Source organism: Semicossyphus pulcher, unplaced genomic scaffold (genome assembly GCF_022749685.1).
Source record: "Semicossyphus pulcher isolate SPU_LCO1_2020_fin unplaced genomic scaffold, fSemPul1.0.p SCAF_18, whole genome shotgun sequence".
Classification (NCBI taxonomy): Eukaryota; Metazoa; Chordata; class Actinopteri; order Labriformes; family Labridae; genus Semicossyphus; species Semicossyphus pulcher.
The window spans coordinates 6,569,994-6,593,689 of record NW_027211691.1 but is presented as its reverse complement, the minus strand read 5'-3'; the positions used below and the strand labels follow the sequence as shown (position 1 = coordinate 6,593,689).

General features: G+C 38.7%; 1 protein-coding gene across 1 annotated transcript in view; it reads right to left on the bottom strand.

The window, feature by feature from the left end:
* The window catches only part of LOC138595732 (E3 ubiquitin-protein ligase HECW1), a 64,710-nt gene extending 41,245 nt beyond the window's left edge, over positions 1-23,465 (bottom strand). The window contains exons 1-5 of the mRNA XM_069667123.1: positions 23,416-23,465; positions 19,510-19,831; positions 18,451-18,558; positions 12,630-12,724; positions 3,059-3,134 (exon numbers count right to left, since the gene is read on the bottom strand). Of these exons, the coding sequence (XP_069523224.1) occupies positions 3,059-3,134; positions 12,630-12,724; positions 18,451-18,558; positions 19,510-19,831; positions 23,416-23,442 (628 nt within the window). The 5' untranslated portion in view covers positions 23,443-23,465. The remainder of the gene's footprint in view (positions 1-3,058; positions 3,135-12,629; positions 12,725-18,450; positions 18,559-19,509; positions 19,832-23,415) is intronic.
* Positions 23,466-23,696: the final 231 nt, after the last annotated feature.

Sequence of the window (23,696 nt, the reverse complement as noted above, 5' to 3'; positions counted from 1 at the left end):
TAACCAAGGATTGTTGTTTAATGCAGTCAAAATTGGTTGTTTCACTTTTATCACACATCACAGATTGTACTGCACTACACTTCAAGTTTGACAGAGAAAAAAAAGAGAGTCTCATGGATCCAAAAATACAAGATGGCACCATGTGAGTGGCAACCAGTTACAGTGGACCACCCCTCTCACCCCCTGTATGAGACTGTGGGGGCCTTAGGCAGCTCCTTCAGCAGCAGACTGAGACACCCACCTTGCAAGAAGGAGCGCTATCGCAGGTCATTCCTCCCATCTGCAGTTAGACTTTATAACATCAGTATCACAGTCGGCTCACAATACTCTGTAACTCATCCACCAGTCACTACCTGGCAGCTACTTTGCACTGTTTTTATATCTATGCATATCTACTGTAACATATTATTATAGTATAATATCATACTTTGGTACATATACTTCGGCATTTTTTATTACCTCATCCATACCGTGCAGTTATTTCTGTGCAATTACTTCTCATGTGCAATTGTTATTTATTCTGCAATACGGTAGGTCACTTTACTTATCATCAACCATATCACCATGATACACACCGTGTGAGTTTTTGACTTGGTGCAATTTTTTGTACAAAATCTTAACCATCCACAATAAGTGAAAGGTGAACAGAGTGTATGTATTTATTATCAGTATTATATTATTATTGTCTTTTTGCCTTGTCTTTTTTATTCATCACTTGTTTTACCCTGTCTTTACTTTGAGCTGTCCCCCATTTCCCCCAATGGGGGAGCAATAAAGTCTGTCTTATCTTTTCTTATTTAATCTTATCAATGGTTAGAGACTGAGAGAAAAATATGTAATTAAAAAGTCAATGATAACCTGTTTGATAATGGGGCAGAAAATAGTAAAAAATAAAGCAGCAAAGAAGCAGCTGGCGTGGCCGTTGGCTTCAAAGCTTCACCGCAGTGACCATAGGTTTGATCCCATCCCTCAACCTGTTGGTGAATGTCATCCACTCTCTCTTCCCTGCATTTCCTGTCTCTCTACAGATACAGCTTTCACTATCCAAAAAAGGTAAAATGCACCCCCCCCCCCCCAAAAACACGTGTGTAACATACATAAGATTAAATGCAGTACAAAAGGTCCAAAGACAAATGGATATGTCTTCTTGGTTATGGGGTAAGGGTTGACGATTTCCATCTGCAAGGAGAAGCACTCTTCAAGACAGCAAGACAGCTTGACAGTCTAAAAAGGGACTAAGTTAGAAGCTAAGAAGCTAGGTTAACTTTTGTTCCGTCAAGAATTAGGCTAGCAAGACAAGGCCTTGTTTTCAAGTTAAGGTAAGCATGAGATTAAACAGAGATACTTAAGTTATTTCATTACCTGTGATTTAAAAGTATTACACCAGGTCAGTATCGTAGTGACTGTCAGAGTAATTGATTATTTCTATATAGTTATTTTTAATGCCTGAAATTGTTGATGGGGTAGGTGTCAGGCGAAGCGATTAACTGTACGCGGCCTTTGTTTACATTATCCACGGCAAAAATTTTAAGTGAGTGATGCACTGTTAAAGAGAGCAGGATGAGATTTTGTTAAAAGACACCACTTAAGCATGTGCAGGACAAAATCAGTAAAGAGATAAGAGGTTGCCAAAACGAAACAAACAAACAGAAAGTTACTTACAGCAGCTTTAATCTGTATATCTTTAAAATTTTTAGTTAAAAATGCAAACAGAAAGGTCACTGATTTATAAAGAGTTATCTCCAAAGACTGTAAGGTTATCTCCGCCTTTTGTCTACCCGGAAGTGACTCTTGTTTTTGGCCCCCTGTCAGTATACTGGGTTTGTAAATTTCTCTTTCTAAATACATCACAAAGGACTAATCAACAGGATCACGTAAAAAGCAACTTAAAGATACAATCTCGAAGTTCTCAGTTTCGTTCTATTTGGTGGCACCTTATGGCTATAAAAGGTAATTGCGGGTGCATACATCCCAGATAACCAGACGTCTACAGTTGGCTCCCTTGTAACTCTTGATTTTCCTCACTGACAGTCGTTTTCCTTCTTCAAATTTGTCTCTTTTTCTTTGGATATTCACTTATTTTTTTAAGTTCTATCTGTAGGCATTAATCTTTTCTCTGTTTGTTCAGCCACTGTTTACTTGCAACACTTGCGGAGACCAGCAAACCAGCCGCTTAGCTCCGCCTACCCTCTCTGGCAGACCAACCACTGCTGGGTGATGGAAAACACGTCACTAACTGGGCACTGCTTGTGATTTTTTCTGCGAAAGTCGACACCTACCTCCAGTATCCAGCATTCACATTTAGATTTTCCACACTGCATCATACAGCATTTGCAGATGTATCTAGCTCTTTCAAAGGTGATAGTTGGATGAGAGAGTTGTTGGATGATAATACAACGTGAGGTTAAAGGGACAGGAGCTTGCCATTATTCTAAAACCAACAGTAAATAACTTATTGTTACTGACTGCAGATTGGCAGATTGACAGACAGCTAATAGAGGGAATCATGAAATAATGCTGCTTCTTCTGAACACAGACACTGTGCCTACATTTTTAGAATCAGTGTGTCTTACACTCTCTGGAGATATGACAGAAAGAAGACAATTCTTATAACTACAAAACTTCACTGAAAACAACATGGCTTCCAGTGATAGTTTACTGTACATCCATGGGTACATTTCAAATTAGAGCTGCTAATAGCTTCCTTTAGCTAGCTAATTGAGCTTAATTCTAATTTGGCAAAATGTTAACATAATAGGGTAAAACACTAACTCTCACTAATTCTTGTGTTTTTGTCTAATGGGAGGCACACAGTGTCAGACTTTAAACCCCCCCCGGTTAAGAGGACAAAAAAAGACAGCTGTCATTGATTTTAAGGGCACCACTGCTTTTAAAGAGACAACACTAAAACAACAGACATTGACAAAGAGAGCTGCAGGTCGAGGGAAGGGTCAGACGAGGACAAAGTGTGTGAATGCATTGATCAAAGTGCTTTGAGTGTCATAGTCAACAAATACAGGATTGGATGGAAGGATAAAGACAGATGTTGATATCCTACCTGACAGGGAAAAGTTAATGAGTCTCCTGTTGCCCAGTCCATGGTTCACTTCAGGGCTAACCACTGGCTTTAATACCTGAGGACACAAAGAGACACCAAGAGTTAGGAACAGTCATTAAATGAAAGGAACATGAAAACTAACTCATCCTTACTCCCCTTCTACACCAGCATTTTCCTTCCTTATCTGTAAGATGAAATTTTAATGATGCCCATGAGGAACATAGGTCAGTGCAGCCTAGTAACAATAAACACGAAATAAATAACAGAATACAATAAAGAAAAAGGTAAAACTGAATTTAAAAAAAACAATCAATTTAATAGAACACAAATACATTTCTGATTGATATTTGAGTTTAAAAAAGACAATGTTTAAGCTGCTTTGTTATCTCTCCAAAACACAATGTATTTTTATGTTGGGACAAAAGCTCATTTGAACACAGCCTTTTCTGAAGCTCCATTTTCAGTCGGCTTGAAAGCGTCCTGCAATCAATACTCTGTCTTCATTATCCTGACATTGATTCTACAGCCAGGAAGAGGAGGGACATGGGGGATGAGGGGAGAAACAGAAGAGCTGATGGAAAGAGGAGGAAGTGGGAAAGAGTGTAAACACTGCTGTGTTGTGTCATCTGCACCGATACAGTAGAAAGGTTTTGCTTGATGTACCTTCAATACTAAAGTCAGCCAAATATGAGCAAGCGAAAAATGAGATGTGCTTGCCAACATTTTGAGGTTACCTAGTGAATTATTAAACTCGCAGGGACAAAATATTGAGTTTCACAAATCTTTCTTCTGAATTTGAACCTCTATTAGTACCTTTCAAGAAGTATCTAAAACAAGACCAGTATTCTTGGAGTTTTACCAGTCCTAAGGCTGTAACTGCAATTGAATGTCGTTAGTAGGGCTGTCAACGAATGTTCTAAATTCAAATATATAACCGAATTGCATTAAAAAAAGAGTATTTGATTATTTAAATTAATATTCGATGCGACAGCTGTCCCGTGAGCACTCGCGTGTTCTAGCTTGGTTCTTGTTTGTCCTCACGTGCACCCGCTTGGTTACGGAGCATCTTTGAATGCACCGGTCACTTTATAGTTACTAATTAACTTAAGTCTAGCTGAAATGAACTAATGAAACAACAGTGTGGCGTACGGTAATGATGGCGGCAAATTCAAATCCTAGCCCAGCTGGAGAAAGCGAGATATTCTCACCCCCAACATAATAGAAAGGTATTAGGTACATTGATTTTTTTTAAAAGACATGTTTGTTTAAATAAATATACCTGTCGCAGCACAGCTCGCTCGGAGCGCTGAAAGTGAATTTGTTTATTTTGCAAAGTGTAGGATGCCTATGTTTGTCTTTAAAAGGCATGTTTATGTTTAAATATATATATTTGTAATCAGTTTGTCTCTCGTTGTATTGGTATGCCCTTTTGTGGACATGTTGAGCAAAAATAGACATTTGAATAGTTGGAACCTATGTGTTTTTAGAAGGACTTATCGAACTTCATTTTCTGCCAATTTTGAAAGCACTAGTCTTTAAGATGGTGTTGGAGGAAAGGTCTAAATTGGCATTACTAAAAACAACATCAGCATCAATGACTTTTAAATAACATGGAATAAACATGGTGACCTGATTTAAAACATAGTTAAATTCATTTACATTCACTTTAAGCATGTTACCATGTTAATTGGCAGTAAACACAAAGTAGAGTTGACACAGATTGGAAAGACAGTCTTGCAGTTATTTGGACGTACACCAAACTATCCAATCCACTTTAAGTATATATGATGAAAATTTCAAGAGTGTTGCCCAGTGAATTAAAAAAGTGGGAGAGTTTTAAATGTGGACCTGATGGAGGAAAACTAAGAAGTCGTTATAGATCATCCTGAGGGGAATGTGAACAACTGTATCAAATTTCTTAAAAATCCAACCAATACTTGTTCAGATTTTTTGTCTTGCGTGCCAACTTACTGACAGGCATTGCTATTCCTGAGGCCATCCCTCAAGCATGGCAAGCAAAGAAAAACAAGATTGATGCGTGTAGTCAGTGCAGAAAAATCTGCCATCATCAGAAAAATAAGGAGCGTCCCAATACTGATATAAGGCATTAAGGTATACAGTACTACAATACCAGTGATATTTGTAGTATAGTACCTCTCTAGTTGTTTTGACCATTACAGGATCCATTGCGATTGAATTTGGAGAGATATGTTTGGTGCCCCGATGAGTAATTCCCTGCCTTTGGTGACCTGACATCTTGCTTCACAATGTTACAATTTCATTCAGCAGACGCTTTTTCCAAAGCGACTTACATCTGAAAGTTAATAAAGCACAAGCGGGGATCTAGACAGGAGGGCTCAACGTCAGTATGTGCCAACAAACAGCTTCAAGTGCGAACGGACACAGGTGCCACTATGAAGTTAATCGTTTTAGTTCTGGCTGAAATGCCTAAGCAACTAGAAGATGGATTGCAATCAAATTTGGTAAATACATAGACGTTCCCCTCAGGATTACATTTTTTCACTAGCACCATCATCAAGTCAAAGTTTCTCGTTATTGAAGACATTGGTTTATAACCAAGTAGCTGCAAAACCAAGACATTCCCTTGTTGTCATGGTTAATTGTCCAATGTGAGTACACTAACAAACTCAGATGTGGACACTGGAAAATATTATCCAAAGGTACTTGATACTCAAAACTCTTGAATAGAAAAACAGAATATGAAATGAAAAGATTTTTGATGCAGTATTATTTCATTGTACATAAAAAAATTGACAAAGTTATTACATATTTTTAATAACTACTACTGTAGTGGCATCTTAGACACGAAACTTTAAAAGTAGAAGCAGTGTGACACATGAAGGCAATGTAGAAACATATTAACAGCCAGCGTGACAGTCTTCCAAAATGCTGCAGTATTTCCTCACAAAATTCTGTATGAGCTCTGAATGCTTACGCAACTGACTGGGAACAAAAAACCAAACTGGCAGTGGAAACAACAAGATAAAGGAAATGACAGATGTTTGAACCCAATTCATTTAATGAGATTCTTATCTGCCTTGCTGAGTAGAGTCAGAGAGAAAAGTGCCAGCGCAGGTCTCCTCAAAGATTCTAATCTCACAGATAAACCAAATGACAACCTTATCCATCTGCAACACTCTTTATATAATCGACTGTCCTCCTGCAGCGGGTAGAGAAAGACCAAATGCTCAGGCGCCTTAAAGGAACAGTATGTACAATTCATGTGCATCCTTTAAGTGCTGCAGGAATTCTAAATGATGTAAGAGGAGAGAGATTTCACACAAGAAAAGAACCCATCCTCCCAACCATGACAAGCCTGAAAGAGACAGCCAACATTCACAAAGTGGATCCACATCCGATTACAGGTCAGATACACCACTGCTTCAACCTCTTTGGTAGTGTGTGTGTAAGATATTTTAAAGTGTACAAGACTGAGAGGGCGAGGGATCTAACTCAGTTAGAGTGGTTAGAAAGAGACACAGCGAAGTGTAGAGGACGTTATGTCAGCTTTGTTTTGAGATGAAGTTTGGTAGGGGAGGTTTGTCAACTTTATGCCGATCAGTTTGCAATAGAGACAGAGCACAACGCGTCATACTCTAAAAACCAGCCCAAAATCAGCACAATCAGTGGGGAAGCAATTGGCGCAACATAATGTAACTAAGAGCTGAGAGGCTTATGCAACGCCTGGAGTTAGCTATAAATCATTTCAGCATGTCAAGGGATTATTTCAGCACCCTATGTCCAGCACACTGGGAAAGGTCTACATGTATGTCCCTTCTGCTTCCTCTGGTTTTCTTGGAGAAATGATCCCACTGAATGGCCTGTCAAGAAATACTTTTATATTTACATGTATTTTATCAAATCAACCAGTAAGACTATCATTTAAGTAAACAAAACCAAGCCTTGCAAAGCTTAAGCTTCTAGAGTATGTCTGGTGAAATCATTGACTGTCAGAATCACAGTTTATCCAATCTTCCTGCTGATGTCTCACGTCTTATTGCCTATATCCACACTCATCTTATCAAAGTTGAATTTTTTCTGTTCAGTCGCTTATGAGAACGTTGCCTGTTGACAGTGCATTCAACCAAACAGCAGTTTTTCAACATTTTCTATTTTCTAGCAGATGAAAGTGACAAGAAGGCACCTTGACAAAACACAAAGACATTGGAGCGCGATGAAATATTTTCTTTCCCACAGCTATGAAGGGGACTTGCAGCAGATGCACTCTCTATAGTCATCTGCCTGTTTCTGTATGCTGTCAAATAGACCAACAACCAGAAAGTAGTTCTAAATTTGAGGCAAAGTTTGAAATCAGGATATTGAGCATTTATCATCTAGAAGGTCAACCTACTTTATAATAATATAATATTATCACTGTTACAGTACATCTAAATCAATGTATCAAAGAACTGCAGAAGTGTCCTAACCCTTAGAAATCCAAACTTCAAGATCAAATGTAAGTACAAAAGATTTGCACCAAACAAAGCAGATTGATTAGATTTGCATTTTTGTTTCTTTTTTTTCACATAAGACGTGATATCATGTGACAGAGGATAACTTTCTAGTTGTATTGATTTTTTGGAAATTATGATGTCAGGACTATCGCTGTTTCACCAATGAAATCTGTGACTGTATAATGAGACTATTAGATAAACAGACAGGGATGAGATCAGCCTACATATGACACATTGTATTTTAGGAAATATCTGAATCATCATCCCAGAATAACATAACCTGAAACAACAAACGTCATCAGACAGAGGTGAGTGACAGGAACAATGATTCATCTTTGTTACTTAGAAGACAACAAAGTAAAATACCAAAAATGGGTTTCTGACTCTGTGTGCAAAAACTTTTATGATTATTTATACATATTAATAATGGATACATACATATGTTTTAAAGTGTTTGTATAGATCTCTGTAAAGGCAAAACCTTGCAACCTCACTCATGACAAGACCCTGGGTCAATCACTACACACAGCTGTTATATGTCAAGCAAAAGTGAACACATGTGAGCTACTTTCTGTTTCTTTCTGGATCTAGGATCTCAAACTGTTAATTTGCTCCGACTGTCTGGAATCACATTAACCAATCTATCAGATTTAGCCATCTGTTTGAAGCAGCTTCTGAAACCGGTATGTGTGAAGCATTTTTAACTGTTTTAGAAAGTGCTATGCAAATAAAGATGTCTTCCTTTTTTAATGTGTAAAGCTTAAACAAATTAAACACAACAAGTTAACCTTAAAGTAATAATCTCTAAGATTTTCATTTAACTTAATGTCTGTTAAGTCACTATCTATCGCCGAATGAGGTAACACTATCGCGATTGAGCCTATGTCCCACTGATGAAAGCCTGGGACTGGGTGTCGGTGGCAGCTTTCACAGAAAATCACAAGCGGCGCCCAGTTAGTGATGCATTTTCCATCACCCAGCAGTGGTGGGTCTGCCAGAGAGGGTAGGCGGAGCTAACGCAACAAACACACTTCTGTGTAAAGCGTCTGTTTTTCCGGTCTCTGCAAGTGTTGCGAGTAAACAAGCTTCAAATTTTGCAAAGTATTCAATTATTCTTTTAATTTTCTTAATCAGTTTTTTGTTTGAATCAATTAATCCATACTAGCAATGTATAACAGAATAACTCAGACACAACACCAGTTTATCATAAGCATAACATCCTTTTTAAGTTACAGCCTACTGTGTTTTAACACACTAGGCTGTTAAGCTTCACAAGTTCAACTAGACTGTAATGAGATTCTGAATATTGACTGATTTACTAACATAAAATTGAGGCTTTGTGGCCCATGCAATCTGGCGTATTTATCTCTCAATATGTGGCAAGAAGATGCAGTATGAGGCAGACAACCCATGAGTTGTCAAAAGGAATGGCAAAGACATGTACAGAGTGAATATTTATGGTTACCCGGGCTATCCAGCTGAGCCTCGTCCTCCACCCGCTCCTTCTCTCAGGATGACTGGGAGACAGCAGTCCCAGCTGGAGACACATGCCGTCCATCACCCACATACAAAATCAAATGTTGTCTTCTCTCTGCAGCCTCTGACAGGTTTTACCGGCTACAGTAAACAACAGGCAAAGCAGGCATATCTCCCTCCATTACCGCCTTGACTGTCCATCTCCTCTACTCTTATCTTCTCCACCTCATTCTCCCGCGGCTTTATCGGCCTCCAGCAGTCTGACCTGGTGCTTTCCTTCCCCTCGCCTCCAAAAACCTGAATGGCTTACCTGGACTGGACAATTTCCTGCTATCTCTACTAGTCCCTCCCTCCCTGTCTCCCTTCCTATGGCGGTTATTTTTATTCCTTTGTCCTCAGGAAGCAAGTACAGATCATGTTCTGGGTCCATCAGCATTTCCAGAGGCCGACAGCAGCAGAATGGGAAGGCAAACATTGAAATCCAATCGCCAAGCTGGACACCCTCTTGATAAGAGGCCCTGACTGATAAAGACTTTCGAAGGGCAATGACAATATTGAAATGCTGATGAGTTATATGTAGTATTACGGCTCATCCAAAGATTTTCATTTGGCAATATTTCTTGTGATCACTATCCAATTTCTACTGGCAACCCTGGTTGTGCAATGGCCAGGCTATATCTGGCAGCATTATGGAGTAACAAATTAAAGAGACCATAGGACGCATGCTGCATACTGCATCTACAGCTCAAAAGCCATGCACAGGTCACCAGACCTGAATGAGAAAGTCTGGTATTTCTCACAGAAAATAATAATTGTGGATTAATAGTGTATGATTATCAATGGCCTGAACAAATTGTGAGCGACTGTATCTTATTAAATAGTTACCTTATGTGCTGTAAGGAAATAGTAAAAGATGCAAAGGGAACTTTTGTGGCAGGTGAAAGTGTTTACACATTTCATCATAGATTTTACTCACTCCTGCTTGGCTTTTGATGAGCATGTTTTCACAGACATCATTTATTTCCTTTCCATTTTTTACAGAATGATTTGATATCACAAATCCTTTTTTGTTGCATTTATGTTTCACAACCTCTTAAAATATTATTTTCATAATTTGTATTTCTTTTGTGCATTACGCTTATATTTCTTTATTTTACTTTCATATAGGGCTGCAACTAACAACTATTTTGATAATCGAGTAATCTGTCGATTATTACTTCGATTAATTGATTAATCATCAGATAAAAACAAAAATAATAATAATTTTATTTCCAGGATCGTATTCAAAACACAAAAATGATATCTTGTGTTCTTATACAATTCAATGTTAACACAGCATATCCATAATGTAACTCAATTAATATCTTAATAATAATTTTCCTAATAATGATTTGACTTGACTTGACTTACTTAATAATTGCTTCTGTAAAAGGAAAGTACAGACAAGACCACTACAGTTAAAAGGACATTGGGGATGCAGCCATGAGCTGAGTATAATAGGGAAATGTAACTAACCAATATGTATTGAAAATAGACGGCATTTCAGTCTGTTACGTTTGTTTTTAAATGAACATTAGAAACCTTAATCATGCGTTTGTCCATGTAAACGGACACTAATCTACCGGAGGCATTGCATATGCAGCATTGCACAACAAACGGATACTTCTCATTGAAAAATAATTCATTTTTATCCCAAAGGAGACCAGAGATGTTGTAACTTCCTGTAATTCATCACGTGAGCTACACAAGCCACGGCATTGGCTGGCTGCACCCAGTGACGTTTTCACAGTGCATGCCGTGCATCATAACATAGACCCAATTAATCTATGATGAAATTCGTTGCTAACTACTTTAATAATCGATTTAATCGATTAGTTGTTGCAGCCCTACTTCATATTATCTTCTTGTATTTCATCTGATAAACACTTTGAATTGCAATTGCCTAAAAAAAGGTGCTTTAAAAAATGTGATTAAATGAATCATTCTGAGCATGTTACTTGGTCTACATTTGCATTTTATATGACAAAACATACATTTATGGGGGCATTTTTTTTTTCTGTTTTGAATGATATTATTTTTTGAGTTCCAGCCAAACTAACTGCACTAGAAAGTCCTCAAAGACCTCTATGCAGCAGATTTTCCGACATCTCTTTGGACATTTACAAGTTTTCTCTAAAGCTGGAATTCCAAAGTCCTCATCACAGCTAGAACAAGTACAGACAATGCAATTAAAAACACTGACTTCCTTTCTTTGCCTTCCAGAGCTAGGGGGTTACATTACTAATTGATCGTGCTCCCCCAAAGACATTGGAAAATATCTTCTATATGTCTGTTTTAAAATAATTATTTTAAATTCTCTTTGTTTTTCCACCAATTTAATTCATCATGATCATAGGCGGGATTAACAATTAATGGGGACTTCTACAATTTTACCAGTGGGAATTATGGTTTCATCCAACGTGGATGGAGACATCCCACAGACATCTGTTATGGTTGTGACCAAACCCAAAACAGCCCTCATTTGGCACATACACCACACTGTAATTTTTATGTAAAAGGTTGTTTACCTCACTTGTTAGCAGTGCTAACTCTCCCTGTAAACCAACTTAAGCAAATTAATCACACTGACACTCACATTTGATCTGTTCCTAATGGCCAGCTCATTTTAATTACTATCATGTATCTCTAGCAGTATGTAACCATGCGTTAGTTTCATAGGAACAATTAACCCAATGCAAACATGGTGTTCTCTGAATTATCTAGTGTAACAAAAACATTTTGGCAATAGTGTAATCACCATGAAAGAAATTCCATTTACCACCAAACCACTCTGTATAACAACATAGGCACAAAGTGTCACATGGAGTTAAAAGTCCCTAAAGGTCAATTAAAACTCAACTGATGGGAACCTTTACGTGTCTTGACAGGTGAGAACCCATTTACACCTGTGTGATATTTCTCAGGCAACTTTCTAAACTTTCTAAACAACCACCTATCTGACATTCTGAACTTCTCTCGCAGCTCTCTTTTTTCAATCTCTTCTCAGCTACTTCGGTCAACTTTCATGTGAACAACTGAGTACAATCGCTCTGAATGTCTTTAAGGAGGTGTGGGCCGTTACCCTATAGTTAGACAATGATTGTGTCCTGATAAACTGTAGCCAGCTCCTTACGCAATAACTTTGCTGATTCTCTAATGCCAGCGCTGACTCCTCCTGCAGCTCCATCCACCACCCCAACCTTCTCCTCATGTCACTAAAGCTGTAGTTTTGTTATCTTGCTAAGCTCTATGTCCATTATTCCTGAATATCTGATGCTGTATCATAAGAGTAAAGGGGATTAGCTCTCAGCGAGACATCCTTGCTGCTCAGATTCTTTGAAAGTTCCCTTAAAGAGCAGATTTCTTTTCTGACAAATCTAATTGTAAACTCTACTGAATGGTCAATTCTATACATGTCTGTGACTGTAATATCTTCAGTGGCTTGCAAAGCTGCGTTCAATTATCATGAGAGTTATAGCTGAAGTGTAGCTACTTTAGGTGCAGTTTGTAGCAATAAAGCCCCACAAATATAAGAAAGCTCCATTTGTCTTAATGAAGTTTTAAGGTTTGGTGAGACTCACAGGTGGAGAGCCCTTCTTGATGGTTACGCTGGGTGTGGTTGCCCTCAGTGCTCCAGTGACGCCGTGGTAGTATCTGAAGCAGACTTGAGTCTCAGCTGAGGGGAAACAGGAGACAATATTAAACAACAATTAGTTTATTTTTTACCAATATTAAAACTTAGTCTTAATCTGATGATTGATGGTGATAATTACAGTATTAACAACAGTATTAGTGGTTTTATAGTTTAATTTCTATACATTCTGAATGAGTCTCCAGCAATGACTTCATGCTTGATGTCCTGTGTGACCATTTGAACTGCATTGATAAGAGATGGGAATAACTCAATCTCAGAACCCATCATTCATCATCTGACAAAGATTTAGCCTCTTGGGTGTGGATTGATACCCAGGTCAAGACTCGTAAATACGCGATAATTCTATGCAATTGATTAACAGCAAAAGACGACAATTACAGCTAGTCTTTAGACAGATTTCTGCATATAAGTTGAGAAAAAAAAGCTAGTAAATAGCTTAAATGCTGTCAAGCAGGGGGTGGGTATGACTTTTGCTCTCAGTAAGGGCTGTTTTCCTTCATGCAGAAACGTGATTGGTCAAAATTATTTCAACTACACACCAGAACGCTTCCAATAACAAAATCGTTTTCCTGGCCTAGAGATTCTTGCAGAAACTGTTAAGATTAGAAATAACTATATAAATGCACTCACCGGCCACTACATTAGGTACACCTGAAAAATCTGCCATGTATGCTGCCATGGATTCTGCTTTTATGAAGTTTAGTTTTTGTTGACTTTTGTTTTGTCGAGAGTCGGAAGTGTGTAAATTCAATGATGTTTATTACTGAGGCCATAGTTAAAGGTGCTGTTGTACTGAACTAAAGTATATTGAGATGTTATAGATCTTATAGATCTCTATTTTTGTGTCCTCCCTAGATACATACATGAGGGGGCCAGAGTATTAGGAACACCTCTGACTATAATGCAGCTCAGTACAACACCACCACCAGTTATGACCTTGATGCTGAAATATCATTGAATTAACACCTCTATGACAGCTTAGAAAAAAGCCTGTACGTCACAGGCAACAAAAGCAAATCTTATGGCTGAGCTTGTGTATTGGATTACATTAGATTGTTCAGGTGTACCTAATGAAGTGGCCAGTAAGTGTATATATACACACATTTTTGTAGAGATTTGTAAAAAGGAAAAGGAACATATTGTATTGTAAGTATGCTGTGTGCACCAATGTATGTAATAATCAATTAGGTGTGAAACAGTATCTTCAGCACCATTTACAGTCACCAGCAAACAAGCACACACATTCACACACACTCACACCAAACACTGACAGATGACAGAAGTGATTTTTGAATCATTCACAGAAGGAATAAAACAGAAATGAAGCATTATTATGCATAAATGATGGAGAAATAATAACACGACATGTTTTTGGTTTTAAATAGATATGCTAAAAAAAAGATTTAGTAACTTGTTTCAATCATTTGTGTAGTTATTACTGACAGCTGACAGGTGATATTTAACATTACTGGGCCTCAGTAGTCTTTGAGAAATAAGGCAAGTAGAGCACAAAAGCAAAAGGCCTGGGTGACACAGGGAGATTAAGGTCATCCTAAAGCTCCATGTTTTTCTGCTTGTTTGGCCAGACACACTGTGATGGCTTGACAAGCACAGGGGGGGACACACACAGAAACACTCCGTGCAAGTAATTGAATGTCCACAAGAGTGTCTGCAGTCACATTTACAGGTCAAACGGAAGGAGGCAAAAAAGCCCTGCGTGGTTTGATAACAGTCCCATTATGAAAACAGTAAAGTCTTGAAGAACCCTTTTAAGGAGACAAGTACTTAGAAGACCACTGAGAGTAGTTACACACACAGGGATCCTATTACTTTACATGCTGCTGATAAAATAAAGTCAACAAAAATATACACAGAAAAAACAGCTAGCAGTAAGCTGCTTGCAATCATTAGAGGTAATAATCATTGTAAGAACTGCAGCACGGGGCAACCTTACCATGCTACAAACCTCACTGCTGCCTGCATTATAATCTGAATGAATAAACACTGATGCACACTTATGCAAAACAAATCCCAGGGAGGGATTATAAGCACAATGTATCACACTATATTTAATAGTGACCCCTGTAATGTGATGAACTGTATTACCAGATTCTTGCCAATACACACCGCCACAAGATTTAGAAAAAATGTTAATGTAATGTTAGGGAAAGATTGTGGTTTTGTTATATGTTGATAAACATATGGTCTCTCCATTGCAGCAATATTGTTTATTAGTTTGAATATTATATGTTTTTATGCAGTTTTAGAGGCTTTTACATTCTGGAAAGCATTAATAGAACTCTTACATACAGTGTTTCCCAATAATTACCTAGACAAAGGTGGTCCCGCCATAGTCTAATTTGTCTCGCCACAGTTTCATAAGGAACTGAAAATGGTTTTAGACATCAGTGCTAAAGTGTGCATGTGCAATAGTCACATTGCAGGACGTGCGATTGTGCTGCTACTTTATTGTTGCTCGGTGCAAAAGAGTACTCGCCATTTCCTTGTTTTCAATGACTAATCTACAACAAAAGTCCATCTGACTCAACATTAGTGCAGCTCTTCATCAGATCACAGAGTGAACTGTCCGCTGCGCTGCAGAGTCTGTGTGTCACCTGTCTGTCAACTGTAAACATGCACACGACACTGCTGCTGTCACAAATAATGTCAGCGGGATGACCAGGCTTGCTTTTGAGGCAGGCTTTTAGTTACGCGTGGCGGCTTTGGAGTGCGTGCCGTTATCAGCAGCACCGTGTCCTGGTGCTCGTTAGCGCTGTGGCTACAGATACAGGCTGGTAATGGAGCAGACTTGCTGTGGAGTATTTACTTTAGCAGCTATAACTGCAGCTCACACACAGCGTAAGGATGTGTGTGCCGAAAGGAAGTGGGCTACAAGATTTTGTTTCCAAAATGTACCGCCACTGGGCTGACACGCTGATTAAACATACATTTGAACATTGTTAGAAATGGTAGATGACATATTAAAGCATAAAGTATATAAAGTAAAGCAACTGCAGCCCACAAGTCTGTTTGTATTTATTTTATAAAGAAACGTGTCCCTCCACCTGTGCTCTCTCTACTTTTTCATGGGGGTGTCACAGTCGCTGAACCATGACATAAAAACACACTGCATTTATCTGGTATAATTTCCAGATTTTTGTAAATCGCCATAACTCGCAAAACAAAAAGTTATCGCAATGTCACTTTTTTAAACTATCGTGTAGCCCTAGTAAGTAACAAAAAAATCATTACATTTATCTAATTATCTGCAGAAGTTATCATTGATAATTATTAGAATTGGTTGATTTTGTGTTTTGATAATTTGTGAACTCTGTCTGGTTTGCTATGTTATCACTAATCACATCTATACAACCAATTTGTTTACAAGAGCGCACATTTCTAGCCTCTTAATTTCAGTCTCAAAGTGCACCAGATTGTTCCATTTAACTTTAAAATGTACAACAGTTTGTTACGGGGGAGCGTGCCCCGGGACCCCACAGAGAGTTTGGAGTAAACCCAGCATAGTCTCACAAAATCCTGTGGGAAACACAGATATACACCGCTTCAGTCCTGAACCACCATGAAGTCTGAAAACAAACACCACCTGTGAAATATAGGCTGATTTTGCTAAATGGAAACACCTGGACAACTTTACACTCATTCATTTATTCTGTTTCCTGTGTAAATCCACATAGTCTCTCACACATAAACACAATTCCCCAGGTCCCTAAACGCAGCGATGGTGCACCATTTGTGACTGTCTCCCTGCACACAGTCTCTCCCTCTCCCTCCCTCTGATGATGTGCTTCTGTAAGCAACCCCAATTCTTTTCCAGAGAATTGTACCTCACATGCTGATACAGCTACAGGGCTTATAGGCTTAATCCACTTTGTTCTTTGAGAGAGAGTATAAAAACAACGCAGGCTTGGCTGTAAAACTTGAGACCAGTAGCGAATGTAGTGCCATTAGGACCACTTATATCTGATATACTTATACAGTGGAGACTTATGGGTGCTTTCACACTGAACCTGTCTGTTACCGCTCTATGTGTTTGCCTGTTTGGTTCAGTTTAAGTGGGCTGGTGTAAGAGGTATATGTCAAACTCTGATGTGGACAAAAAGGGCCGAGACAGCTTTGGTTCGATTGTGGTGCAAATGCAAAGTGGACCTACCACAGGATATGTGATACTAGCTATTTGATATTTGGGTTGATATAAAAGCTTATACCAGCAGTTGTTGATATATTTATTGTCACTGTTAACACAAGATTGACATATTATCATCTTATAAAATTGAAATGGCTATGCGTAATCAAATATTTGCTTATTTAGACATCCAGCACACAAAGAGCATCATTTAGAGCGGTCTGTATTTCTAGCAAAATAACATTCATTTTCATTTTAAAAACCCAGCAACTCAAAATCCAGCATATTACTCCATTATGCACAGCTAGTCTCTTACTTTGCCTGTCTGCTGTTGGTGGGTGCTGGTGGGTAGTGTAAAGCTGCCTGAACAAAGCAACAATGTTTAGGGCCTGGAAAAACAAAGACAAGCATGCCAAACAGCCTTGTGCAGCTGAGGGGGGGTGCAACACAGCCTAATTTCACATTGTTAGTCATTTGTCCCATTGTATGTTTAAAGACACTAGGGAAGCTTTAACTCAGACAGGCTCAATCAGTAACCCTGTTAGCATTCTATATGAGGTCTTGCTACCTCAAAATTGTAAATGCAATCTATAATAAGTAAAAAGCAATTATGTGTTTTTTTCCTTTAGTCCAGACAAGGTGAACCACACTTGTGCTTTGCATCATGTTTCTGTTTTTCACTGTGTCCATACAAGATAAAGTTGTTTAATATCATGATTACAACATTTACAACATCTTTAGCAGAGTCATTTAAAGTCGTAATCTCGAAGATCTCAGATTTGTTCTCTTTGGCGGCACCTATGGCGATAAACGGTAATTGCGGGAGCACATTTCCCAGATAGCCAGACAGTGTTGCATGTGTGACGTCCACGGTTGGCTCCGATTATAACTCTTTCTAAGCTTTCCTTTTTAGACTGTTTGCCTTCATCTGAGCGTTGAATTTGTTTCTTTTTCTTTGGATTTTCACTTTTAAGTTGTATCTGTTGTCATCGATTTTTTCTCTGTTTGTTCAGCCATAGTAGATTACTGTTTACTCGCAACACTTGCAGAGACCAGGAAAAGCAGCCGCTTAGCTCCGCCTACACTCTCTGACCAACCACTGCTGGGTGATGGAAAACGCAACACTAACTGGGCGCCGCTTGTGATTTTTATTGCGAAAGTCGCCACCTACACCCAGTCTGTGATTCTGCAAATGCAAAGGCTTTCACCAGCGGGCCATAGGCTCAGTCACCATTGTGTTACCTCATTCGGTGATAGATAGTGACTTAACAGACATTTATTTAAACGGAAATCTTCGAGATTATGACTTACAATTTGGCCGTAATTTATGGGAATAATGTAAAGATGGTTTGATTTTAAAACAAAAAAAATCATAAAATGATATGGTAGGCTGCATGTGACTGAACCTGAATAAAATGGTAACAAGCAGTTCAAACAGAAATAAGCAAACAGTCATATAAAACAATATATGCAGCTTGGCTGGAGAGATACTATAAAGAAAACTATACAAACTGTTTCTTGAGCTGATTTTAATAAGACACTAATCCCATAGGGGGGAAATAGTTTTTGTGAAGAAAAGTAAGAGAGAATTTTAGCTACTTACAGTCCCTGAAGTTAGCGCTGGAGTCAATTTTCCAAACGATCTGTCCCTTGTGAGATCCGTTGATGCCTCGATTCTTATAGTCCAGAAAGTTCTCAGACAAAGCTTCATCTGGGAACAGAGATAAAACTAATGAAATCACACTGCCACTTCAACCCTGACAAATTATGAGAATAAGTCATTTTTATTTTCCATTTCCCATTACACAACACAGTAACATAACTGCAACTGATTCTCCATGTAAAAAACACATTGATTTCCACCAGTTAGGTGTATGCCATATCATAAAAAATGTTTACCTTAATGTGACAAAGAAGTAGTCATTTCACAAAATGAATGGTATTGTGACATGCTGAGGTATACAGATTATGACAATATCCATCAGAAACACAAACCTGACAGTGAATGTCATGATGCTGCTGGATCGCTGCAGGAGGCGCTACAAATACTAAGCTATTGTGCCTTAGAGATGGGCCTCATAACTGTCTGACACACAGGTGGGAAAGATAAATGGTTTTCTGATCATTCATTTGCACCAATTGATCAGAAAACCATTCGAAATGTTAAAAAAATAAATACAATTTTGGCTTTTTTTACACATTGGCATAAGTAGAGGCTTGCTGGAGTGAGTCACAGCCTGATGGGGATGTGTGAGGAAAAACGGACAGCACAAGCAGACAGCTGTCTGTCAAACAACAGGCTGAAGTCAGTCTGATAATCATCAGCTGGCCAAGTTGTACCAGTGTGAGCAGCTCTGCCTCAGTCTGCTTGTCCACAACCTGTGAATCCAACATCTACAGTATCACGCAGACTAAATACAAGGGCTGGCTGTAATCAGAATCAAGTTTACTGCCAAGTAGGTTTACACATACAAGGAATTTGTCTTGGTGTTTTGGAGTTATAGCCTCAATTAAACCCAAATTATGTAGATTTTTTTTCATACATCTTAAATTGTATCTGCCGTGCAGATAGTTTTGGTTTTAATTGCCATTATAAATGACATAATACACATTACAAACAATAGTTTGAATGATAACACATTATTTCTCACATCTCACTCACCAACTTGATACATTCCGATCCAGTCTCCAGCATCCACTTCCTCCTTGATGTCCCATGTGATCACCAGGCCTTCAGACTGGCCGATGGTGTAGTGGGACGAGCTGATGGTGAGGGTGGAGCGGGCATCAGGGGAGACCAGATCAGTGTCGCTGGTGGACCGTGACAGCCCCAGCATGAAGGCCTCCTGGTCCAGACCATTGACAGCGAAGCTCTCTGGGCCGTAGCTGTGACGAACCGCATCCTTACAGCGCTGGCGGTTCTGGCTGCTACGGGTAGGGGAGGCCATGGCAGCCAGGCCCAGGAACCGATTCTGGTACAAGTTCTACGACAAAATATACAGCAAAAAAAATGTAGACAAAAAAAGGCAGTTTTGAACACAGTTCTGAACACAGAATATTGAAGTATTAAGCCCCAAATTGTGTGCTTCTGTTCCATTTCTTCTCTAATTATTTTTCTTCTTGTATGTTGTGACAATTAAGTTAGAAACTATTTTAGACCACTGTAGCTCCACACAGCTTTTTTCGAGCTGGTTGTTAAAATAAACAGTATATTACACTGTTGATCTTGGATCTTGGACTACACTGCAGCAGTATTTTTTCTTTTTCCAATGAGAAATCCAGTTATTCGGTTCACTTGAGGCCCCAAAATATCAGTTTATAACGTATGAAGTGCTCTGGGATCTTCCATCCCTGTAATAGAATCCCTGAAATTCAAATACGGCAATCAAATGTCAGCAGAGTGGTGAGTCTGGTATTTAAGTAGCAGTAGTATAAATAGAAATGCTACCTCTACTAGCAGAAATTCAGTGCTCGTAGTTTACAGTCTTTGTAGGAAATATATACCTTCTCTCCCACTCACTTATATGTCAGACTCTCTATTTCTGCTGCCTGATGCCTCGCTATACCAATGTTAAAATATAAGTTTAAACAGAGCTATCTTGGCTGTCAATAAACATTAAAACCATTAAAAAGGAAATGGTTTATCTTAGCATTAAATTGAGACATTTGGCAGGTTTGTAATCAGATCCAATTTAATCTTGGAAATAATAGAAATAAAAGATCAAATAACTAATATTATGTTCCCAAGATATGAAACGTTTACATGATTTCTCTGAGGTTGTGTAAAAAGATACAACAGTTTTGTCATTATCTGTTAATAATATAAGGACTGAAAATTATAAGATGCTTTAAATTCAAGGCTACTTTTTTTCTCATCCATGTTTGAGATTTGACCTAAAAGCACAGTGGCCTGTGTTGGGTAACACTTGTCCATGTTGTCTTTCTCTCACTCTGTGGCTGAGAAGCAATGAGCCAGTAGTACGAATCTAAATGATTTAGCGACTTACTTATTAGCTGCAACTAGCAGCTGAGAAGCATGCTGCTAAATGACTATAAGGTCATTCCGTGCTGCCACAAGGATGTACAGATTAATATTTTTTTCTGGTTATACCAATTTGAAACGCGAATAGCACAAGTTTTACATATTAGAAAAGACTCTCAATTTAACTTCTCTGTAGCTGCACAGGAAATATGTCAACATAATGTTTTACTGTGACATTTACAGTCTTGTTTTTAGTGTTAACAAAACAGCCAACCATTGTCATTGTCATTGTGTACTTGGGTTTTGATGGACACATCTAATATAACAGTGAAGTACCATGTCCATTCATTCACAATGACTGCTCATATTTAATGCATTGAGGGTAAAAGCTATAAAACGTAATAACAACATAAAATAAAGATGTTGCAATGCTAACAATAAAGTCGAAATGATGACAAAATACAGTTATGATGGTCTTGCATAGATTCATATCTGAGAAGCATGACAGAAGGCATTTTAAGAGCTGGTGTCACAAATAGCATCTCGTCAAAATGATCAAAATTTTCACACCAACTGGCAGAGAAATCATTAAGACAGTAACACTGGCTGTACAAACACAAAAGGAACATACATGCATCAAGACATCTTCATGGACCATTTCCCTCAAAAGCTATTTAATGGGCCCATCATTAAGGCATTTTAGAGAAGCAGTCGTGATGAGAGTGACACTGACTGTTCATAGGAGGGAGGAAATGGGGATTTTAACTTAGGTTAGCACAAATTTAGCTTATCCAAGTGTATTTTGTGGCTTTTTAAAAAGAGAGTCAAGGTCTATTTGCATGGTCATTACAGTGGAACGGGCAGTAGGTACTATATGTAGCTGGGGATGGAACCTAAAGCCTTTTTCCTGTTGTTTGGGTCATCTCTTGCACTGACAAACATCACTATGTACCTCTGCTGCAGACATCCATTAGCTCTTTTAGACTGTAAATTGATTTTCTTAAATGTGTATTTTTAAGGCATTTGAAAGGCTGGCTCAGAAGATCCCTGACCTGTTTACGTGATGTTAATTTGCCCAAGGCTTTGTGTGATCAGTAAGATCTGGGACACTGTTTGTAGTTCCTGGGTCAGGAGTGGTGACTGAGGATGTGTCCATACTTACTGAAGATATCTTTCTGCTGTGGCTGTTTTGGATTAAGAAGGCATCTCATAATTTCTTCAACATAGAACATAATTTATGAAATGTTTTTAACATCACATATTTACTGTTTAAGCCTCTTTACATGAAGTAGTTTTCATTGTTATAATGGAAATTGTCTTTTCCCCATGGGATGAAATTAGCCCCTAAAGATCAACATCCAATCAAAGCCTAACAAGAGTAGCTGTGTAGCCCTTCTCCAAGGACTGTGTCTGGCAGCTATTTGATTCTGGTCACTGACAAGTTCACCAACTTGTTAGCTAGGTCTGGCAGGGTCTGGCACCTTGATTCCTTGAATGGACACCAACTACCGGCATTCCATTATGTAGCAATTCAAACTTCAGCAGCTATCTGGCTGCTAGAAACCGTATGAACATCGACTTGCATCTTTGCACGTTATGTTGTTAGAATTTAAAAATGTAGGGTGGACAAAATAGCAGAAACACCCTTAACATGACACCACATAATATAGTATAAGACAGCACCCTTATGTTGAGTCAGGACTTCTTGCATGGCTGTAATCTCTTACTAGAAGTCATAGATGTCATTGCATCCACCCTTGGTATCCACTGGCAACAAAAGTTCAGTTCATACCCCACAGTGTATAAGAAAAGGGAAATAAATGAACTCCCCTGTGGTTCAGTTAGTTCGTTTGTAATCCTATTCAAAATACACTGCAGCAACTCGGATTCAGTTCAGGAAAGGAAGCTGGTAATGAAAGGGAGCCTTTAAACTTTTCAGCAACTGCAAAGAGGGCTTAAAGGTGTGGCTTGACCCGCTAAGAGTTCAGTGTCTGTTCAGCACAAGTGCCGTGATTTCTGCACGATATAGCATCATTACCAGCAAGTCCGAGTATGAGCGAGAGTTTTCCATCCTGTGATCTCAGATCAGATCAGAGAATGCTCCAGTTAGAGAGGAGCTTCAGGGCACGACTCAGCCAGCTTTGATGGATTGGTCTAAATGCTGAAGCACTTTGTGCAAAAAGTGTGATGAAGAATATTTATCTCCACGCACGCTGCAATTTTTCATGCGCTTGTTTGTTTTACCATGTGATATGAATGTTAGTAGAAAACATCATTTTTGATTCAGCCTGGGGTAATACAAATACAAAATATATTGATTTTTTATTGATTTGGCATACTGTTCTTTGTTTAAGGCAAGATATGAGGCAGTCAGTTCATGACAAAAACATGATCACATTTAAAGACACAAAGTGAATGACAGAATAAAATGGACATATACTGTTTACTGTACAACAATATGTGTTGTATTGGCACCAGCCTTCAGAATCCCATATTCCTGCAGACAAACTGAGCTCTGGATGTTGGTAGGCAGGCAAATGAAAATGGTGGTGGGTGATCATGATGGCGGGCAAGGGGGGCACTGACCTTGATACTACAGAGCTGCATCAGCATAATGACCAGTCAACCCAAAGCAGACCAAAACCTGGGGGAAGTGGGAGGAGAAGGGTGGCGTGTTACAAACAATAGAAACAAAAAGCAGAATGTAGCAGGTGAAAGTCCAAATTATGGCATTTGTATGTTAGACAGAAAAAAAGGACACAGCATCTTCAAACTTTCATACTTCATCTTTGTCAGATAAAAATATGAAAAATGTAAGAAGGAGCAGAAGCGCAGAGCAAAAGACAAGAGGAAACAGAGAGACAAAG